Genomic DNA, 22,341 nt, shown 5'->3' with positions numbered 1-22,341 from the left:
TTAGTTTGCATGAGCGCCGTTAGTGCTTCCACCAAAATTCCGACAGGGTTCGCAATTAAAAAAAAAAATTAAATAAAAATAAAAAATAAAAATTTACTACCGGGAGTATAAAGTTCCTGCACGCGATTTTACACAAATGCAAACTGAGAAGCACATATGTCGATGCACACATACATATATATATATAATATATATATACAAGACAAACGCATATATGTGTATTTGCATATGAGCACAAGTATATTTGTGAGTGAAATTTTTTTGTTTACTGTCCCCGCTACTCTGAACTCGGCTGTGTACCATGTAAGTGGGTTCGACGCATTTATGCCACGTTAACGCCTATTTATGACCTCAAACACACCTACCACACACACGCACACACATATACAAACACATTTTCACAAGCCGAAAGCAACGCGGCCGCCCATTAGGAGGCAATGCGACTCCACATCATCACTCATTCCCCGGTGTCCCGACTATTGTTTGCATTTCTAAGTGAATGACAATGAATGACTGGGATCAGCGTTAGCGCACACAAAAAACCGCCAGCTAAGCGAAATAAAAATGTGGCGGAAAGTGGCAAAAAATGAAAAGGAGACAAGCGAAATGGCGCAAACATGTTATTGCGCCTCATAAACAACAATGGTGACGACGGCGGTGGCGGAGGCGGCGGCGGCAGCAGTCGCGCAGGCGAAGCAACAATTTGTTCACACATATGCACACATAAATACAAACATGCATAAGCGAATATGCATGTACTTAGACGAAAATAATGTATGTGGCAGCAGGTGATGAGGGGGCGGAGGGGTCATGGGGATGGTCAGTGACAACAAATTCGCTTCACTTGCTTATTTTCCAGTTGACTGCGGTCTGGTAATTATTAGTAGCAACATAGTTCGGTCGTGAATACGGTGCACAACGGACGTGTTCCGAGCTGAGTCGCCTTCGTGTACAGGCTCCTCTGTGTGTTGCGTCGCTTTGACGGCATCATCACAACTCAAAGTGCTTAGTAAGCCAGAAAACTTTTTAAAGTCCGTATGGCAATGCAAAAGGCTGCGGAAAATATCTCTAGCGATGGTGTTTTAGGCGCTGCAGCTTCCACTACCAGCTCAACTGTGGCAACCACAAACTCTGAGACAACGCTACCACGCTTTTCAACAGTCACCGCCGTTGGCGCTGCCACCACTACTGCCACAATCGTTGAACCACCATCAACACTTTCATCGCAGGAAACTCTTCCACCACTATCGGTCTGCATGGCAGACAATGCAACGGGCGTCATGCCACATGTTGCAGCAACACCTATTGTCGATTTGGTGACCGCGTCCTCCTCCTCTGCACCTCCACCATTAACGGCATTGCAGTCGCTGGGTGAGCGTCGTCCAGCAGGTATACTGCGTTTGGATATGAATAAGCCGAGACGTTCATCAGGTGGTTCCGTCGAGTTTCGAGCTCAGCCACAAATGCTCGGCGAGGTAAGTCAATAGCAAGCAGTGTTTCTGGCATAATTTATTATAGTTTTCAATGCGTTTGCATGAAATTGATTTGGTCTGTGGTTTTAAATTTCTAACATAAATCTGTGCCGAATTAGCGTAAGCTGCATAGTAACTATGTTAAATGTGTATTAAATAAAACATAAAGAAATTCTTCAAAGAAGTATTTAACTAGTATATCCACCAAAACCCTATAACGGTAATATAGTACCGTGTATTAGGTTTCGAACAATCAGTTATTGGCATAAAATTTCCACACAAATTAATTTAGCTATTTTTCAAAACATCCTCAGTGCTAAAAATTGCCCAGCTTTAAGTTAATAAAGTTGTCCTAAAACATTTAAGTGTCCCCTAAAGTATCATATGTTATTTTTGAAAATACGATCTCATCGAACAAACTACTAAAATTTCAAATAGTGATATCCCTACTTTGGCTCTGTTATAGTAAATTCGTGTTGTACACTGCAAACCCGAAATTACTGATAATTTCGTGTTTAGAATTTAAGAAACGGAATCTCAATCACATTAAACGACCCATTTCAGAGTCTATGATATATGAAACAAATTCGTATTTTCCTAACCGATTCTTGTCTTAATAGAACTGTTTATATAATATCCCTAGAAAATGTATATTTTTAAGCATTTAAAATATAAAAACAAATAATTTAATCCGAATTAATAGTTACTATACCATTGAGATCAACATTCGAAATATTCTCCTAGGATACATAACATTTAGTACAGATCGATCTAAAAAATATGCTCAATTGATAGGAGAACAGTTCAACGGCATACAAAGTAGTAACAAAAATTGCTTGACACGTTGTTGCGATATGAAGATAGTAATGTAAAGTTCCAAAAGCTGAAAAGAACTATAAAAGAGTGAGTCTAATGCAATAATTGTACAATTGCAAACTGCGCGCGCAAGCCTAATCGATAAATATTTTTTCCCAAGATTCGTACAACCTTTTTTATGTTCGTGTGAAATTTGATTTCCATATCTTAATTAGTGGGTTTAATCATTAAATCCGTTTCGATCGAAAAATTTGCTGGTTCAGTCGAATCAAATTAGGTTGGAATCATTAAAACCGTATTGAAAACAAAATTTTCGACGGAGTTGAACTCACTTACCGTACTTAATAGGTGGCGCTAATTTCGAAATCATTGAAACCGCAAATCGAGAATAATTGTCGAAATCTATCCGTTGATGAGTGAGTTGCGGAAATTTAAAAAAAATGGGGCAATTGTAAGTGTTTATGTGAAAAAATTGCTAAGGGCGCACTAAATTATGTTTAAATGTGTATTTTAGAAACAAGAGACAAAAACACACCAACAAAAATAAATTTGAATTATATATTTAAGGGTCTTCATAAAGATGAAAGAAGATATGAAAAATTATTATGCATTTATATTAACGATGCATTTACAGGGTTGGACAGATTTTAAGTTTGCAATTAAATAGAAAATGATAAAATATTCAAAAATAATTTCTGAAAAAGGTGGCCCAGTAACTTAAAGTACACAAAAAAAAGTGAATTTATACAATACATCAGTTAGAGGATTAAAAGGCATTCAAAGTTTGGGTTGTTCTCCAGTAACTGCAACAAATATTTCGGATGAGCTCCCTGAAAAAAGTACCGGCAATAAAAGACTAATTGATGCAATTTATACCCAGCCCCAAAATGAATCATCATAGTATTTAACAAAAAACACAAAGCGAAAAAAATAAATAGTCAAAACGAGATGGAGAAAAATGTTTCAAAAGGGCTCAACATGCTTATGAAAATTTTTGATCCAAAATTCTTTCCGTATCGATATCGATAAAACATTTTGCTTATGGTAACGCAGGTTATCGACGCTATCAATTATCGCAAGAAATTTTCCGATCGAAAATTCTTTCCGTATCCAATTTGATTTCAATGCGGTATGAATCATTAGACGCATTGTGTATTCATGACGCAAAACTTTACTTATGCGAGTCGTCTGCGTATGTTAATGAGCATAATATCGAAAAAGTTAAATAAATAGTGCTAGAAAATGGCGTGTTGGCATAAGAGAGATTGCAGAGGATCTCAACATTTCTTATAGATCGACTCAACACATTCTGGTTAATGTTTTGGGTATGAAGCCTGTCAATGCTAGACTCGTTGAAAAATAACTAAAACTTTTGCTGAAATTACGTCGAGTAGATATCGCAAAAGAAATGATTGGCAACGTAACTGAAGACCCCATATTCATCACACTTATCATTACTGGTGACAAGACGTGGGTTTTTATGTCGACAAAACTGTCTAACAAACTAGCCAATGGCTATCAAAAATGAAGGACTAAGGTAAATTGGATTAAGTGTCGGGTCAAATAATTTTTACTCAAGAGGATGTTGGTATCATCTTGAGCTCTCTTGTAGGCGCTTTCATAGTAACCATATGTTAGCGTAAAACTAACTTTTCCTACTAAGAGTTTTAATTTGAACGCAAACTGGTTACACCAATTTTATCGTCATTTCAATTTAAGCATTTCGGTAAGTTTTAAAGTGAAGATCAGAGTGTTTTCATCTATGCATGAGTAAGAGTAAAATATTCGCGCTCAAATAAAAAATATAGTTAACAACTCCTCTAACGTCTGTAACGCGACCTGTTAATTTTACACTCTCCGATTATCTGATGGCGAGAATGGTATAAAATTGGCGTACAAATACTTGTAATTATAAGACTATTGCTTCTTCTCTATTGCCATTGATATTCAAACCAAAAACGTAGCACAACCATACCCACATGCATTGGTATGTATAGCTCGGGATAATAAAGTGTGGTAGCGCCCTCATTTAACGCGATAAAATCCCACATTTTATGCAAAAAACCTTACATAAAAGTTTGGCTGTGTGTATGCGTGTGTATAATGTCTATATTTATACATACCTATGTATGTATGTACAATACATATAGGTATGTGTAATTGAATTTCAATAGCTCGCATGCACATCGAATGCGACTGGAAAGTATTCGTTCTGTTACATTTCCAATAACGGTACATTGCAATGTCCGCTTATTTCCTATTGATATTTAAAACCAAGCGCAGTTAGCAGACGCAACTATCCGCTAGAGCGGCAGTATCAATAAGTTATATACTCATATTAATAAACGTTTACGAAATTGTGTGTTGCGTCAAGAAGCAGAAATATTTTTAAAAAATTAACGCGTTTTTTATGCAATGAAAATATAAATTATTCGTAACTTAGCGGGCTTAAAATGGTAATTGATTCGTATACTTTTAAGGTGTAGCTGTAAAATTTAATATAAATATGTTGTTATATAATATTTTGATCAGCGCAGTAAAGTGCCTCGGTTAAAAAGCTCATAACAACGTTGAGAAATAATATTATATAATACTATCATACAATATGAGTACGAAACAGATAGTAATACCAGAGTTTAAAAACTTTGTGAGTACTAAGTTTGATAAGAATAGCCATAAAAGAAATAAAAATTTTGGGTTAGTGCATTGTATCCGAAAATCATATGACGAATATTATAACAAAATGCTTAATTAGCTTCGGTTATTTATGGCTATATATTAACTATAATACTGTGTAACACTAAAGATGGTAGTTAAGAAGAGCTATCTGATTTAGTTATAATATTGCGTGAATTAGTTAGTTTGAGTACTGCTGGAGATTTCGAAATTCGGTCAAAAAAGCAGTGATGACATATATTCAAATCCCTGTCAACCTAATTATCTTAAGGCAATATGGTGTATTTAGTAGTAAAAAAACTTCTTTTTGATACCGTGAGGACACAAACGTGGCAAGGATTGTTCCACGCGTGACATTTAATTTCGCAATGTGTTCAAAGCAAAAGTTGTTTGTGTCTAAATTTTTCTTGTCGACTTACTAGCAAGCCTTCTATGTTTAAGGAGTTTTAATCACTTATTTAACAAATAAAAATAATATATTTATATTTACAATATTTAATATTTTTCCCAAAAAAATTCGTATTTTGTGAATAAATTTACACTTCAGAGTGGCTTAAAAATCAAAATTGTTACGTAAAATTTTATTCTTCCAATCATTATTTGACATATACAGCTAAGTAGGTCGTGTGAAAATTTCAAGTCGATCAGTCAGCTGTTTCGGAGAAAATTTCCTCACCGAAACTGAAAACAGAATTACGAGAAAAATGCGTCTAAAGCTTTGGTAGCCGATTACACTAAGTTAAACAATTCTTACAAATACGCTTATATCTCCAAAATCATTTGGCGTATCACTTTCAAATTTGCGAAGAAAATTTTCAAATATGTGTACATTGAATATATAAGTAAAAAAAAAAAATTATTTTTTGAAATTCACAAGTGGATATAACCCTTCAAGAGGTACAGCTGGTGTGTTTGTCTAAAATACAGTTGGTTTTTATTTATGAAATTTTAAAATTTTGAGGATACAAAATATTTATACAATATATAAATAAAAAGCTTTCAAAATAATTTAATGTTTAATAAGTTACTTGCTATTTCCCATATTACTAATAAAAACGTCCAGCACTATTGCAGTGATTGCGACCTTCGCCGCAATTAATTAATAATTAAACGCTGAAAAATAAAAAATATTATTAATCTATAAGTTGTTGCCTATAAAATGACCACAATTTTTAGCAGAAATTAAATTTAAGAAAATTACAGACTTTAATAAAATTTGGAATTAGATGGGCATTGAAAAACTCGGAGGTCTTGTACAAGAAAAAATAAATAAAAGCGATCGGTTGATTTGTCTGCTATACTGATGGAGCTGATTGAAGTGAGTGGCTGTATATTTCGACTGAACTTCGTTTTCCCATTCATCACTTGCTTATTGTGTTTTTGTTTTTTCTTGTTAGTTCGAAGCTGTAACTATTGATGTAAGTTTTTTTTAATTATAATCGAATGTTGGTGAGATGGTTTCCTTGTCTTTCTAACAACTTCGCCCAGTTGTGCTTAACGCTTGTCAATATTCAATACTTTCGTTTGAAATATATCTGTGTAGAAACGTAGTACTTCATGATTAACTCATAGCTCGTTATAGAACGAATATCCACCAACATTAAAGCTAAATTTAGTGTCAATATTTTTCGGATTTCTTCTTCAGTAGAAGGTTATTTAAGACATTACGATACCTTATTTGCTTCAGTAGACTACCGTAATTCACTTCAAATCATTTGGAGCGAAAGAGAGTGAGAGAGACCAACCTCGAATCAGTAATCACTTTGATTAAATAATAAAGAAACAATATTGTGATGCTATAAAATTAACATGCAAATTTTTATACCTCCTTCGTTACCCTTTCCATGAGGTGACGAAGCCGCTCCAAAAACGTGATGGGAAGAAATTGTCAAAATCACTATTCCAACATTCTCGCCTTCGATATAAAATGTTGAAGATAGTTCTAATTCAAATAAATAGAAATTACACTATATAGCGTTTTTTATTATTCAAGCTAACTTTTTTTGTGCAAAAATGAGGTTCAAACATCTCGGTAGTCATTCTTGCGGCGAACCAAGTGAATTGACTGGAATTGATTTTAGCCCCCACAACAAATTTATAGCATTTTGAAAGTGCTTTGTCGATTTATGAAGGTCTTTTCGATCAAAAATTTGTTTCTAGACAGCACAAAGGATCGTCATTTTTGGCTGTCCACGTAGAATCCTTCAGGACACTTGTCACAAAGGTCAGCTTAATCTAACTTAACTTTCACCTTTGAAATATGAGATGTCATTTATTAACATTATAGATTTACTGAACTCTCATTATGAGATAAATTAATTAAAATAATTAATTAGTAATCAATAGTTATTTTGCTCTTCCCAAAATTCTCTTTTGGGCCATTTATTGTTATAGCTTCTTCTAAGCGTCTTATCATTCATGTATTTACCATATTTTCACACTGTGTTATTTATGCTCTATTTGTTTCCTACATTTAACATAGTAATGCTTGAATACAGCTTTACGTACCTAAATATGACTCATCCACTCACAACGAGCAAGTTACCGGTGAATTTTTTATTTTGGTAATATTATATTTATGCATATGTATGTGAGTAATTGTATTCATTAGCTTCCCTGCCATTTTTCCATTTACCACCCACACACACTTTTATCAGCACACCCTCTTCGCTCGCACCACAAGCGGGCAAGTATAAAACATTCCGGGTGAGAATAATGAATGTTCTGCGGCGGTTTCGCCAATGACATATCCAGCTGAGGCATTTCTGACATACACACATACATACATACTCACATGCATACGTTCATTCATAGTTGACTTCGCTTTTACTGATTACTTTGCCGCAATGAAGTTCAAAAAACAGAAAATTTCAGCGAAAAAAATAAAAAAAAATCGTTAGCAAAAAATCACGCATGCAAAGGACACCCACGAGCGTGAAAACACGATACACGTGCTCTCTCATAGTGTGAGTATGGTCATGCTAGACCAACTTTACCACGAAGGGCACCAAATTGTAACTGGAGACTTAACAAACCTGAATGTTTTCGCTTACAATGGTCGTAGTTCACCTAAGTGGAAAGGCCAATGCAGAAAAAATTGTGGAGACAGAACTCACATACATATGTATGCTCTCAAATTCATGGTGTAAAAAGATGAAGTTTGGTTTCATTTTCGAAAACGTAGAAAGTAAAATAAAAACTGGATTTTAATTAAGCATGGCTATACCTTTTTTTTCGGAATAATAGAGGGACATAAGAAATTGAGCTACGAACCTACTCATGGTGCGGTTTAGGAAGGGACATATACTATATATACTCTCTCGAAGAGATAAATAAATTTAATAAAAAATTTAATAAAACAGCACGCAATAGGCCTTCAAACATTATTGCTATATAATACCTACATAGATTATGATGGCAAAAAGTATTTTCTCCAGGTATAGGTAAACTTTTTCAGATCCTCTTTATACCTTGTCCATTCAAGTCTATAAATAAAAAAACGGATAACAAAATATCTTAACTCTGATTTTGATCATTCAGTTTGAATGACAGCTATATGCTATAATGGTTCGATGTGAACACAATTTCTTCGGAGCCTTGCTTTAGATAAAAATCGGTGCCAAATTTCGTGTAGATATCTTGTCAAATAAAAAAGTTTTCCATACAAGGAATTAAGTTTGATCGGTCAGCTTGTATCAGCTTCTCGGTGAGAAAAGAACGTGAGCAAAGTTTCGGATCCATATATCAGAAACTGATTACCTTATAGGGCGTCCGACGTCACCAAAAATCGTAACAATTTTACCATAATATCCTGTTCAAGGTATAAAAACTTTGAATTTGTTTTCGAGATATATTTTGTATAGCCAAATTTTCTAATGTAGGTGAAGCACTTTATTAAAGTTCTTTGTTGAAATTTCAAAGTTTTTACGACACCGAATTTTTTGAGAGATTTTGCCAACAAGCCGGTAAAAACGATTGTAGCTAGACTCTTGCCAAAAGCAAATATCTCAGAAACGGTAGGTTTTTGGAAAAATGTATTCATGCATTATTTATAGATAATTTTATGATCTAAAATATTCGTCTAAATTAATTTTTGGATACTACATATCATTTCGTAGAAAATCGCGAAAATAAAATATGTTTGAACTTTGACCTCCGGTATTTGTTGATATACATAGTCCGTGAAATGAAAATCATAACTCAAAAATATCAAAAGCAAATTGGAAGCTGCAGAAAAGCTAACTATTTTCAGAAAAAATGTCGACTTCACAGCTTTTTACACGACCGATGACAAACAATCAACGGAAGCGTATCCAGATTCGATCTTTGAAAAAAATAATATTGATTTTGAAAGTACCGCTTGTCATATTCTTTAAGCACATAGGTGCTTGGTAATATGGCATATAAGTTTAGATTACTTGTAAAAAATAGCTGTCACTAACAAAATCGCGTAAATAATAAACAAAAATACTTGAAGGACCTTCCCTTATATTTATTTATATCTTCTATGCACTGAGTTTATTGAAGACACCTCAAAAGCACTAGGCTTTTTTAACCCCTTACCATAATTGGTAAGGTGAAAAAAGGCGGCTAAAAGATGCCGCATTTGATATTTAATGGGCACTTGTAGAACACTAAGAGAGATATATTTGGCAAAAACAAAAGCTGAGCCGTAGACAAAGTTAGTAATAATAAAATGGTAATTTTGGTTTACCCTAATGTGCAAAGGTGCAAAATTGTTTTGCCTTGTGCACAGTTTTTTCGCAATTTTCTTACCACTAGTGACGTTATCGTGTTCCTTTTTTTTCTATTTTTCGCAGTATAACTCTTATGCTGGCAAAGTCAAAGGTTATACATTGCTGATATCAACGTAGCTGGGTAGAATTGAAGAGCGTATGGCGTTAGACTTTCAGGCCACTCCTTGTTAAATTAAACTGTGCCGACTTTAAGCTTGTACAAGTAGAAATAGTTCCATATGAAACATTAATTTTAAATTCACGAAATGAAAGACGAAGGCGAGACACGTGTAGAAAATTTAGTAAAATAAACAGAGAGTCCATGCAAGCCCCTTTCTTTTTTTTTTGGATTATCTTGCAGGTTATAGGCAGATAGAGCGGACTTATAAACCTAAATTATTTTTTAATTGGAAATTAGCATGACTTTCTAAGTGGTTGGTCAGTCAACTGAGCTGTTAAATGTCTGGCAAATTTTGTAGTTTCTAAACAAAAAAAAAAAAAAACAACAATTAAACAATAATAAAACTGTGGAAAATTATGTTGGTAGTTGTATAATATAAGAGTTGTTTATCAAATAATAATGTTTCATCGGTAGTCACAGACTAGATCCAAGTCAAAACTTATCTACTGCATACAACTCGCTTGACATATGCTACAATAAAATCGTGTAGATGTATGGGAAAACGAAGACAAATCAAAATTTTTTATACTCGTAGTAGTAATTTGAAGCCTTTTTTCGGGTATTAAGCTAATTTATGATTCGGGGCAGGATTGCCAATTAACCAAAACGTAATTTGCAGAAATAATTATTTAGATAAATATCTGGATTTTGAATATCTTTGCCTTTTTAACTAAATATATCTAATTTTTGTTCAAAAATAATTTAGAATACAGCTACCATCTAATTTTCAAAAAATATTAAATACAAATAAAAAAAGAAATATTTATTTTAAGTTGTGACATTTTTTAAACAGCTTAAGGTATAATAATTTTAAAAAATAAGTGTTTATAATAGTCTTAAAATAGAGTTGCCACTTTTTTCAAATATATATAACCTAAAACGAATACTTAGCTATTTCAGTAGTGACATTTTTTATTCAGCTTAAGGGATACAAATTCTAAAATATAAATGTTTATAACAGTCATAAAATAGAGTTGCCACCTTTTAAACTATTTAAACTAAAACAAAAATTTAATTTCATTAGTGACATTTTTTATGCAGCTTAGAGAATGAAAATTTGAAAAAATAAATGTTAATAAAATTCTTAAAATAGAGTTGCCACCTTTTAATATATATATATAACCTAAAATGAAAATTTAGTTTAAACATTAGCATTTTTTATTCTTTAATTTATTATACTTATGAGTATAAATATTTAAGAATATATTATGATGACTTTTTTAAGGGTTGCCATCGGTGTTTTAAATGAATATTAATAACCAATATTAAGTGGCACATAAATATATGTTTGCTGCAAATTATGAATTAAAAAAAGCAAAATATTTATTTCTTTCACACTTTGGGTTATATAAAGAATACCACTTTAACTTATTCCAAGCAAATAAGGGTTACCACTTATCTAAAATATTCATAAAAAATATTAAGTTTTAAGAAAAAAGTAAGTTTTCCGGGAAAAAATATATTTTGTACAACAGAAAGTTTTAAAAATGTTGCCATAGTCAAATTTTCTATCAAAACTTAACACTTGCCCACACATTTAGAGCCATCTCAACCCATCCTAATATACATATTCCCAAATTTAAACGACCTTTCCACAACAAAAGCAACCACTCAATTCACTGTTGTAAAAAATTTTATGTAAAAATGTGCCACAAAGACACTCAAATGACACAGTGTTAGTGGCTGCTTGGTTGGCAGCTGTGGCCAACAAGTTATGCCACACTCCAGCACATACTCGCACGCACTCCTGCCAACCAGAGCAAAAATGCAAAGAATACTCGTTGGCTTAGCTATTGGCCGGAGATGGCATTTCGAGGTGTTGGTCAACACATATTTTCTTGTCAGCTTGAATGCCTCATAAATCTAAGTTTACCCCAATTCCAATGTGCTGCAGGCATTTTGATGTATATGTGTATTGGTGTATCGCTATCATATATGTAGTTTACGCATGCATGGGTATGTGTGCGTGTGTGTTTTGTATATAACATCTTCAGGGTTCATAGCAAATAAATTGGGTTTGGTTTCAAAATGAAAGCAGAAAGCGGAAAACGGAAAACGAAGTTATCAAGAATATATGCAGCAATATTTTCCCCACTTTTTTCTCTCAATGTCTTATTAGTTGACCCAGTTTCGTGAAGTGGCACGCATTTGTTGACCTCAAAAGACACAAAAACCAAATTGGGTTAATTACTTGACATATTCGATGTTGATAGATTGAGGTCTTTAAGTTCTACTTTTCAGATAAATAAGCAATTTGGCATTTGTGTTGCAGTTAAACCAATCATAACAAATGTATTAGTGTTTATATGTGTGTATGTATGTATGATTTTATATAAGTATGTATGCATCTGCAAGTTGTCCTCTTAAATCTCCACGTGACACGCAATCAAAATCACTTTCATCAGATGCTACACGCCATTCGAAGGATTCGATAAGAGTTTCATTGATATGCCTACTACACATACATATATACTAGAGCAGATTTAAGCATGCGCATGTGTATGTGTGTTGTCGAGCGCTCCATTTCAATGATGTTGTCAAACTTTCGAACACCAATAAATATTTATGTTCGTCATTTGCCCTGTGGCTTTTCTTCCACACTACAACTGGTAAATGCAAGCAAACATTATAAACACTTGTTTATGTACTTACCTATATGTACAGTGAAACCTGAGTAAGAGAGAACTGGGTAAGTAGGAAAGCTCTATAAGTGAGAATAATTCTCAGGTCCCGAACTTTGACCTCTCTAAAACCTCTATGAGTGAGAAACAACAACCTCCATAAGTGACAGTCGCTTTTCCCGCTCTGACCGCTATAACTGACAGCCTCTTTTGTATTTACTTCTATAAGTGACAATTTTCCTATGTGTGACTTTCCTATAATTCAAAATTTCCTATAATTAAAATTGTCACGCTCACTGCAGTTCATAAATATCAGTTGCAAAGAACAGTACAGCTCTTACAACAACTTAAAATGTTTGAACGAAAAATTATCGTGTTGTCGTTAAGTGATAAACTGAAAATTAAAAATCTCCTATATAAGCTAGAAACTCGCATTAGTGAGAAACCTCTATAAGCGAGGGTAAAATCATGGTCCCTTCAACTCTCTCTTAACCAGGTTTGACTGTATAAGGTATACATGCATTAGGTTGGTCCTTAGAAAATAAAATTAACGATTTTACGAACTTTCTATTGAATATAAAATATTTATTTTATTTATTTACATTCTAGCACATAAAAACATGCATATGTATATATAAAACATCAGGGTGATCCATAAAAAAGTAAAGTTGCGGCAATTTCGAACTTCCAAAAAAAATTTCTTTTGTTAATTTCCCTCTGGTCCTTTTTCCAATCCAAACACAACGAATATAGTCATATATGGAATAATTAGGGTGGTACTGAGAATATCAAATCCTCGATTTTTTCAAATTTTTTACCGAATATCAAGTATTTATTTCATCACTTTGTCCTTTGGCTTATCTTTCACTTCTTAGAAATAAATTAACAATTTTTTCGAAATTTCGAAAAAGAATAAAACTTTCATTTCCTTCTTATATCTACCACTCAAAATATAACAGGCATGTGTAAATTTAGATACATTAGAGTGGTTCGTAAAAAATTAAATTACAGTTTTTTTTGGTCACGTCCACATTTTGGGTAGTAACTTACTAGGTAGTAACTCCAGGTAGTAAAAATACTTTGTTTTATTTATTTTAGCGAATTTCTATATCAGAATCTTCAACCTGACTGTATGAATATGTCAAAGAGTTTACAACTGCATTAGACTACAATAATATCAACTTTTGTATTCGAGAACAAAAAACCCTGAATTAAAAGTTTTCTTTTTACATTTAAGTACCACCCTAACGGAAGCACATATCAACATATAAATATTTTAACAGCAACATGTGTAAAGCTTTCAACTTAGTGTTAAGTCAAGTTTTCTCCTCACACACACACACATCATAATATATACCATATAAAGTCCTTCGTTGCGTTGTTAAGGACTCACTCCTTTTCCGCTAGCGGAGTGTGACAAAAAAAGGCGCAGACATTTTGTGTATGCCTTTTGGCACGCATCCGCGCCAAGCCGAAACAGGATATTGTACGGTAATCATGTAGCATGTGTATACAATGTGCGTGTGTTGGTGTGTGTGTACGTCTGCAGGATATGGCTGTGTCTATGTGATTTATTAAAAGCGTTTGCTTGTTCCTTTAGAAAATTGCTCTGCAAGTCAAATCTACTCTGGCTTAAAAAAGAAATTGAAAGGATTCGGAAAACGCTTGCTTAACACATTCTCCTTAAAGAATAGATTATTTATTTTTATAAGAATTTTTTAAAAAGACTGATTAATGCACTCAATGCAAGAACATATTGAAGTTTATGCGATGAGAGAATTTTTTTAAGATTTTCCAAATTTTAGTGAATTTACCGAAAATTATGCGACGTAATTCTAACGTGATTTGATCATAACCTCGTTGAATAGTAGTTGTAGGTTCTTTATTGGTTTTTTAGATCAATAAAAATATACCTCACTCTAGAAATCATAGAAGAATTGGTCCAGTGTCCAGTCCAGTATAAAAAACGTGTAAATTTAAAATGAGAAAATGGTGCTAGCACACCATGTACTTTTAAGCATTGACTGTCTAAATGTAAACAGATGATAATGTAATAAATACTACATATATCAGAAAGAATCATGAATTTAATAACAAATTATTTGGAAATTTCGACTTGTATGTGTGTCTTTTCTCTTCTTAAAATCTAGTTAAACTAAATAGCACAGCATTCCGAAACGACTTTCTTCCACTAGTGGGATTTAGAAGTGCAGAGGCACTCGGATAAGCGGAAACTTATATTATTCATTATTAAATATTTCAATTTTAATTTCAATTTTCTCACAGCTATCAATGTTTTGCAAGCTCCAGAATATCCTCATTATATTCTCACTTTATACTATCCCGAACTGGTTTTTAATAATATTATAGTAAGAGTTTTATACAAAGTCGACTTATCCAGAATTTAGAAAAATAGACCTGATCGAGTTCAAAACACACCAAAGATAGTACAACTTTTTGGAAATATTGATGATTTGTATTTAACAGACCGACATATATGGAAATCTGAAACCTTTCTCTAACTCGCCTGTAACATAGACTTAGATTTCAGTACTTTATAAGTTAAATAATTATATGAATCGACTTAAGGACTTGATTTGGATCGGTCAGTTTGTGTGACAGCTATGTATATGCTATCGTGTTTCGATATAGGCGGTTTCGAACGAGCAGCCTCTTGGGGAGAAAAAGACAATTGAAAAATTTTAGAACGATATCTCAACGAACGATATCTCGATACTGAGGGGCTACTGCGCATATACACAAACAGACAGGCGGACATGGAAAAATCAACGCAGCTACAAACTTCGTGGCAAACTTAATATTTACTAATGTAAGCTAAAATATTTATACAAGTATGAGCTTAAGAGCTCTGAATGTTGGTGTATACATTTATAGAAAATGTATTCCTAAAAAAAAAAAAATAAATAAAAAATAGCTGCACTTACATATGGCAAAAAAGGTACTTGTAGCCTTGTAACCTTTCAACTGTAAAAGTTATATAATATTTGCCCAACTTATTGTGATTTAAATGCACAGTATTAAAATGCTTTGCCAGAAATAAACAAATAAAAATAGCTATTTCCATATTTTATTCCGACACCACTTAGTTCCGCACAAGTGCATCTGTCTAGCTGTGTTTGCGGATTTTTATTTATCGCACTTGCTCGACAATTACGCAGTGACGAGCGAACAGTCTGTGCAAAAAGGATATCACACTTCATTGAATTTCAATTGAGATAAGTTGCAAATTTCCGTTTTAAAAATTGATTTTTCACTCCATTTGCATGACAACAATTTCTGTAATAAATCGTTTAATGTGGGGGAAATGATATGCGATTACTATAAGTGTATACCTGTAAGTGTATATATCCACCCCCTTAGGATATAACTAGACAGCATGATTTATGCCATTAAGTGAGGTAAAACACTTTTACACGCATAATTGCTGACAACATATGTTGTTAATACGCTTGAATGCGTAATTTTAAATAAATTTCAAATCGTGATTAGTCAAGACACGAGGCACTTGAAATATATAATTTTGTGCGAGAGCCTCCAGGCAAGCTGAAAAGTACGTATATTTTTTTACACAAACTTTTTTGAAAATTTTTTTTTTTTTTTTGGAATAGTGACCATCGAGAGTGTTATTAATTATAGTGTTCTCTCACCGACACAATTTCTATCTGCTTTCTTCTCATTGTTTTTTATATTACCTAATATTTTGCTAAGATGGAAATTGTGAGTTAGAAAAAAAAACTCCAAGGAATATTAGATGCCTACATTCATGGTTATGGTGTTTCACATAACCATCATTTTTGGTACACTATATGACTATGGATTTAGCAAATATATTGACCTTAGAGCTAATGAGAGGAATGTAAATTACAAACCAAACAATTACCATTCATAATTAAATGGACTTAAAAAAAATTGTCTCTTTTGTAACTTCAACTTGTACACATACCAATGCATATTTATTTACACACCATACATACATTAATGGTCTTCAAAATCGCCAAACGTTAGAGAGTAGCATATCGATTAAAGTATAAAAGATGTTCAAACAAGCGGACAGCATTGGCTGCAATCCTGCACTAACATGTCTCCTGTGCATGTGAAAGTTTGCTTCAATTATTTTTTTGGTGGAAATTAGTATCCCCTAAGCTAAGTTATACCATGCCAATAAAAATGAAGCAAACCAATCAGACACCCAACTTTCGACTTCTGTGTAGGAATCGAAGTGCTGCTCAACCAATGCATGCTACATCGATGAAAAAAAAATGGTAATCGAAAGGGACTAAGTCTGGTGAATATGGTGGGTGGCGTAGCAACACCCAGCCAAGTACTTTAATTGTATCCTGAACCGATTTTGCTTTATGTGCCGGCGCTTTGTTGTGTAACAAAATTACTTTGTCGTGTCTTCTGGCATATTCTGGTCGTTTTTCGATCAATGAATGCTGATAATTGGTTGCCAATAGCGTTTAGTATTAACAATTTGTAATAGGTTTTACAAGCTCATGATATAATACATCTCTCTGATGCCACCAAACACAGAGCATTGCCTTTTTACCGAATCGATCTGTTTCTGCAGGCGATGTTGATGGTTGGTACCGTATTAACCCATGAGTTTCGCCGTTTAGGCTTCTTAAAATAAATACAATTTTCATTGTCAATGGCAATTCGATGCAACACTGATTTTCTTTCTTGCCTTTCACAGCGTTTGAAATTATATATTGTGCAACATTTAACATGACTGCCATTTGCTTTTGACTCAAATTATCATCTTCATTCAATATTGCGTGTAGTTCGTCGTCTTCGAACTTTTTTGGTGGTCAAAGTAAAAAAGTTTCATCCTAAACAGTTGAAAAGTTATGGTGTTTTTGATGAGGAAATATCTTTTACGATTTTTTTATATAGTAAACATTGAATACTCGCCGAAACCTTTTAAAATTAGGCAAATCCGATTTCTAGCATATAGCTGTCATACAAAGTGAACGATCAAAATCAAGTGCTTGTTTGGAAAAACTTTTTTATTTGACAAGATATCTTCCAAAATTTGGAGCGGATAATTGTTCAAGACCCTGGCACAATGTATGAAGAAATTATTTAGATCCGAGTAATATAGCATATAGCTGTCATATAAACTAAATCCATCAAAATTCAGTCCCTGTATGGAAAACTTTTTTTATTTTACGTAATAACTTCACGAATCAGCCATGACAACGCTAAAATCTCTAGAGAAATTATTCAGATCGATTCTCTATAGCATATAGCTGCCATATGAACTTATCGATAAAATCATGATAAAGATCTTTACTGCTATTACTACTCTTTATGCTATAAGAAATGCATCTGTGAAGGGTATTATAGCTTCACTGCAGCTGAAATTTAACTTTTTCTTTTATTTATTATTACATATTATTAGCCGTACTCCATGTTTGTTACTTTAACGCGTAAAAGGAAATCATTAACGGAAATCCCAACAAGTTTTCCCAAGAGGTTGATAAATCGCTTGAAGCAAAGTTGCCCACTAAAATTATTTTTATGTGACTTAATGAATTTTTATTGTTGTACGAATATGTGAAAATAATAATATACACAGAGTTTTTTGGGTTTAACTAAATTAATGTAACCTTTATTCCTCTTCAAATGCTTAAATAATTATGATAACTTAATCCCAATTGCATTAAGTCATCACACACACTTCCAGCTGTTATCTTTCAGTATAAGAGACGAAATGCGGGAGAGACCTTTAGCGGTGAGAGTAAATGTTGTCAATATACATATGTACATATATAAAGTATATATGTCACTTGCATATGTTTTCGTATGTGGCACGTGCATACAAAAGCTCCAGAAGCATAGTTATACATTCACATAATACATTATTATACATTTATAATGCAGTTTACATACATATATACTTTATATATACATACATACATACATTCAGGCATATTTATAAGCACAAACTCATCTTTCGGTTAACTGTAAATACCATGCGCCCGTATAAATGCTGCTTTAATTAAACCGGCAAATTTAAAAAATGAAGTTACAAATTTTTTCATTATAAATTATCTCACTTTGCATATAAATATTAGGCACGCGCGCTGGGCCACTAACCGTTTTGTTATTATTTTTCGCTTTGTAGTATTGCAAATTAGTTATTTCCGTTTTTAATTTGTCTGCAAAGAGCATGCTTATATATAACATATAAAAACATTCTTAGGGCCTTTGCTCAGCTCTTTGACTGGTAAAAGGCCAGCACCAGCTCACTATGCTGGCTTGGAGGGTTGAGACAGGAAGAATATTTTTTAATTATTACAAAACATATTTATATGTGAGTGTGTCACATGACGCGTATTTCTCACATTGACAACTTTTTCATCAACATCACACAAACGAGAAAACACGCACACATATACTCGTACTAATACATGCATACAAGCTTTTCATCAAGCAAGCATAAGAATTTTGCGATTTTCTTTATCAACCCTTGCATGTTTGATTTTCATTTACATGCGACCGATGACTGCCATAAAAATGTTAGCCACAGCTAACAGCCATTTTAACGGTTATATGGCGTTTAGAGTTGCCGCGCAGCAGCGCTAATGTCCAGCTGTGTAACGAAAATATATTAAAATAAATTTGTATATCCAATTCATTTACCGCATGTGGTGCGTTCGATGTACCGTTATTACCTATACACACATACAAGCGCAACACAAACAAGTCTATGCATATGTATATATTATAGGCATTTCAGTCGACACTCATACGCCGTGGTGTACCCGCCAAACGAATTAATGTATGGTGAACTAATAGATGACACACACTTGCAAACATACATACACAAATGTACATATACACATACACTCGCATATCTCCATGCTGGCATTTTGAAGAAGTTTCGTCTTTAACCTGCGACATGCCACAAGCCAAACCGCACAGACACCGTTCATCAGATTGAAATTCAAATTCAAATTCAAAGGAATTTCCACCTCAACACCAACAACACCGAAAACAACAACAACAACGGTAATAACAACACCAAAAAAAAAGCAACAACAACGTCCGACACCGTCACCACCAGCCAACGCCAATCCTATTTGGCATTGAGGTGTCACCGTTTGGAATTAGAGTTGACGTTGCGGCTGACAGTGCAGTCGACGTCGCTCCAAATGCCTTTTGCGATTTTTCTGCTCATTCGTCTTCTTTCATTCTTATGAAATATAACGGTCATAGCGCTTTGTTATTGTAATTGTGCTTATGGTTTTGCCATTACTATTAGCACTATGCTTCTTTTTTTTTTGTTTTTGTTGTTTTTGTACACATTTTATAACTATCTAAGCGTGTATGTTGATTAACCGTTATCTGGGCGAGCGTGTTGACTCACACCGCATACCGGTGCTCACCTACACACACACACACACCCAAATTGAGTTTGTATCGTCTTCACGATGCTTTCGGAATGTCGTGGCTTGGCGCGAGGGTCTGAAGCTCGAGCATATCGTGGTTGTGGAGTGGTTTTTGATTGGCGGTTGTTGACTCGCTCCACGCGTGTACGCCTGGGTGTGTGGCCCTGTGGTCTGCGAAATGGCATACTTTTATTCATATTCATTCCACATTTGCATTTGTGGTCGTTATTAGAAAAAAAATTGAATTCAACGTGGGTACAACAAAAACCACAACAACACTGGTTGAAACATATAAAAACATGTGAAAAAATGTGCGAAAAGCTGAAAATTGAATCGCAGCGCTGCCCTGTTCGCGGCGGCGATTGGCATATTGTGGAGTGTCCGCCGATCTGGTGTGGAGTATTCGATGTGGAGCCGCTTGACTTTGGCATTCAGTCGTCGTAATCAGCCGCTGGTGACCGCTACTAAAGTTATTCGAACTGGCAACGCAATCGGAATCGGAAACGGAAATTGATTTGAATGGACATTGAATTGATTTTTATAAACGCTTTTTTTTATATATTACCGACGCCATTATAATTGGAAAAAAAATTTTATTGGTGCAATATGAATTAAAATTAAACAAAATACTAAAAGAAAATTTTACTCGAAGGAAAAAAAATATTAATTATGGAATTAAATGATGGATTTAGAAAACAAAAATGAAAAATGTGGAAAACTTTTTAAAATATAAACAATTTAGAAAATGTTCGGGGATTGATAAATTATTTCAAATAATATTATAGTAGACCAAATACCGATAGAAAATTTAATTAATTTAAATAATAGCATAAATAATTAAAGAACTACAAAAAAAAATATAAATATGTGTAAATTGAAAAAAAAACATGAAGAAAACTAAACTATAAAAGTTGTGAAAATACCCAAAAACAAAAATGATATAAAATTTTTTTAAATCAAACCGCCGAATTCGTTTTGGCTTAAAACTAAATTTACATTCCATAAAATTAACACAAAAAAAAAACTAAATGTGCGCAATTGTAAAACTGGACTCTAAAGAAAATTAAAACTAACCTCAAAAATAAAATTTTAATCAAACCAAAATAAATCGTTTTGGATTTATGATATATAAACGTCTCGTATTACTTTTGTAAAGCAAAAAATAAAAAAAAATAATAATTAAATTCTAAAATAAACCAGATTTTAAATTAAGTGAAAATTTAAAACTCGATTGAGTGCAAAAAAAAAATAATGATCCTGCATTTTTAACCAAATTAGTGATTACTAAAGTATTAAAACGTTTAATAAATTTCATAGAACTTAGAAGTTCAAAGTGATTAGCATCGGAAAAAAAAATTAATTATTTGTTATAAAAGCGAAAAATTATAGAGTAATAAAAATATTTTTTAAATATTTTGTTAACAACTTTGAACTAAAAACTTTATATATAAAATTGAAAACGTAAACAATAATTTAATACAACAAAGCTTCTAAAAAATTTAAACATACAAATTTTCAAAAACGACTTCGATGCGCTTTAATTCGGAATAAACAAGCACTGAACATCTTATTAAAGCATTACAAAATTTCATATTTTTAATACGGTTACACGGAAAAGCTTAGCGGAAGCCAAATCAAGCAAAGCATTTAAAATTTTAAAAAAACAAATATATATATATATAGGTAAAAATAGATCAAATACTTTCGCTTTAATTTTCTCCAAAATTTTAAAAATTAAAATTTTTTAAATTAAAAAAAAAATTTAACTTGGCTATCAAACTTGAATAAATAGCTACAGATTTACTTTTATACAAAAATTATGCAAAATTTATTTTACGAAATATTAATTCCACTCTAACTAATTAATATTAAAGAATTAAATTCTGTGATGAAGTTTATAAAAAAAAAATTTATAAAAAACATCCGTTGCTTCGCAGTCTTCGTAACAAGTTCTGTTCGTTTGCATTCAATGCAAACAAGCTTCTTATTTTCAATTTAAACCGTGCCTTAATAATGTGTGTTTTCCCATGTATATAACGTTTTATTTTTTGATATTTTGAATTAAGCAAGCAAACCTACAACTTCAAAAGAATTATATTCTGATATAAAATTTAGCGCTCTACAAAACAGGTCTTGATAGTTTTTGCCATAAAAATATTCCTTTAAAATTTATGCGCAGTTAAGGGGTTAGAGGTAGTCAAAGGCACGATAAAATTATAATTTTCAGTAATTTTTTTTTGATGTTAAATCATGTTATTTTACAAAAGTAATAATATGGTATTACAATATTATATAATGTTTTGACTTGAAGTAACGAAAATTTCAAAAAAAAAAAATTTAATTTCGAAAATTATAGCTGTCTGTGTTGACCCTGTTTATTATTATCTTTTCTAATAGTTGTTTTTGTTGTACATTACTATC

At 32.8% G+C, this 22,341-nt stretch overlaps 1 protein-coding gene across 1 annotated transcript in view; it reads left to right on the top strand.

Moving 5' to 3' along the window:
* Positions 1 to 1,040: 1,040 nt before the first annotated feature.
* Tmc (Transmembrane channel-like) overlaps positions 1,041 to 22,341 on the top strand; it is a 49,738-nt gene continuing 28,437 nt past the window's right edge. The window contains exon 1 of the mRNA XM_036358729.2: positions 1,041 to 1,475. Within this exon, the coding sequence (XP_036214622.2) occupies positions 1,044 to 1,475 (432 nt within the window). The 5' untranslated portion in view covers positions 1,041 to 1,043. The remainder of the gene's footprint in view (positions 1,476 to 22,341) is intronic.

This window comes from Bactrocera oleae, chromosome 6 (assembly GCF_042242935.1).
Source record: "Bactrocera oleae isolate idBacOlea1 chromosome 6, idBacOlea1, whole genome shotgun sequence".
NCBI lineage: Eukaryota > Metazoa > Arthropoda > Insecta > Diptera > Tephritidae > Bactrocera > Bactrocera oleae.
Note: the sequence above shows the minus strand (reverse complement) of the source record. Positions and strands in the feature narration are given on the sequence as shown.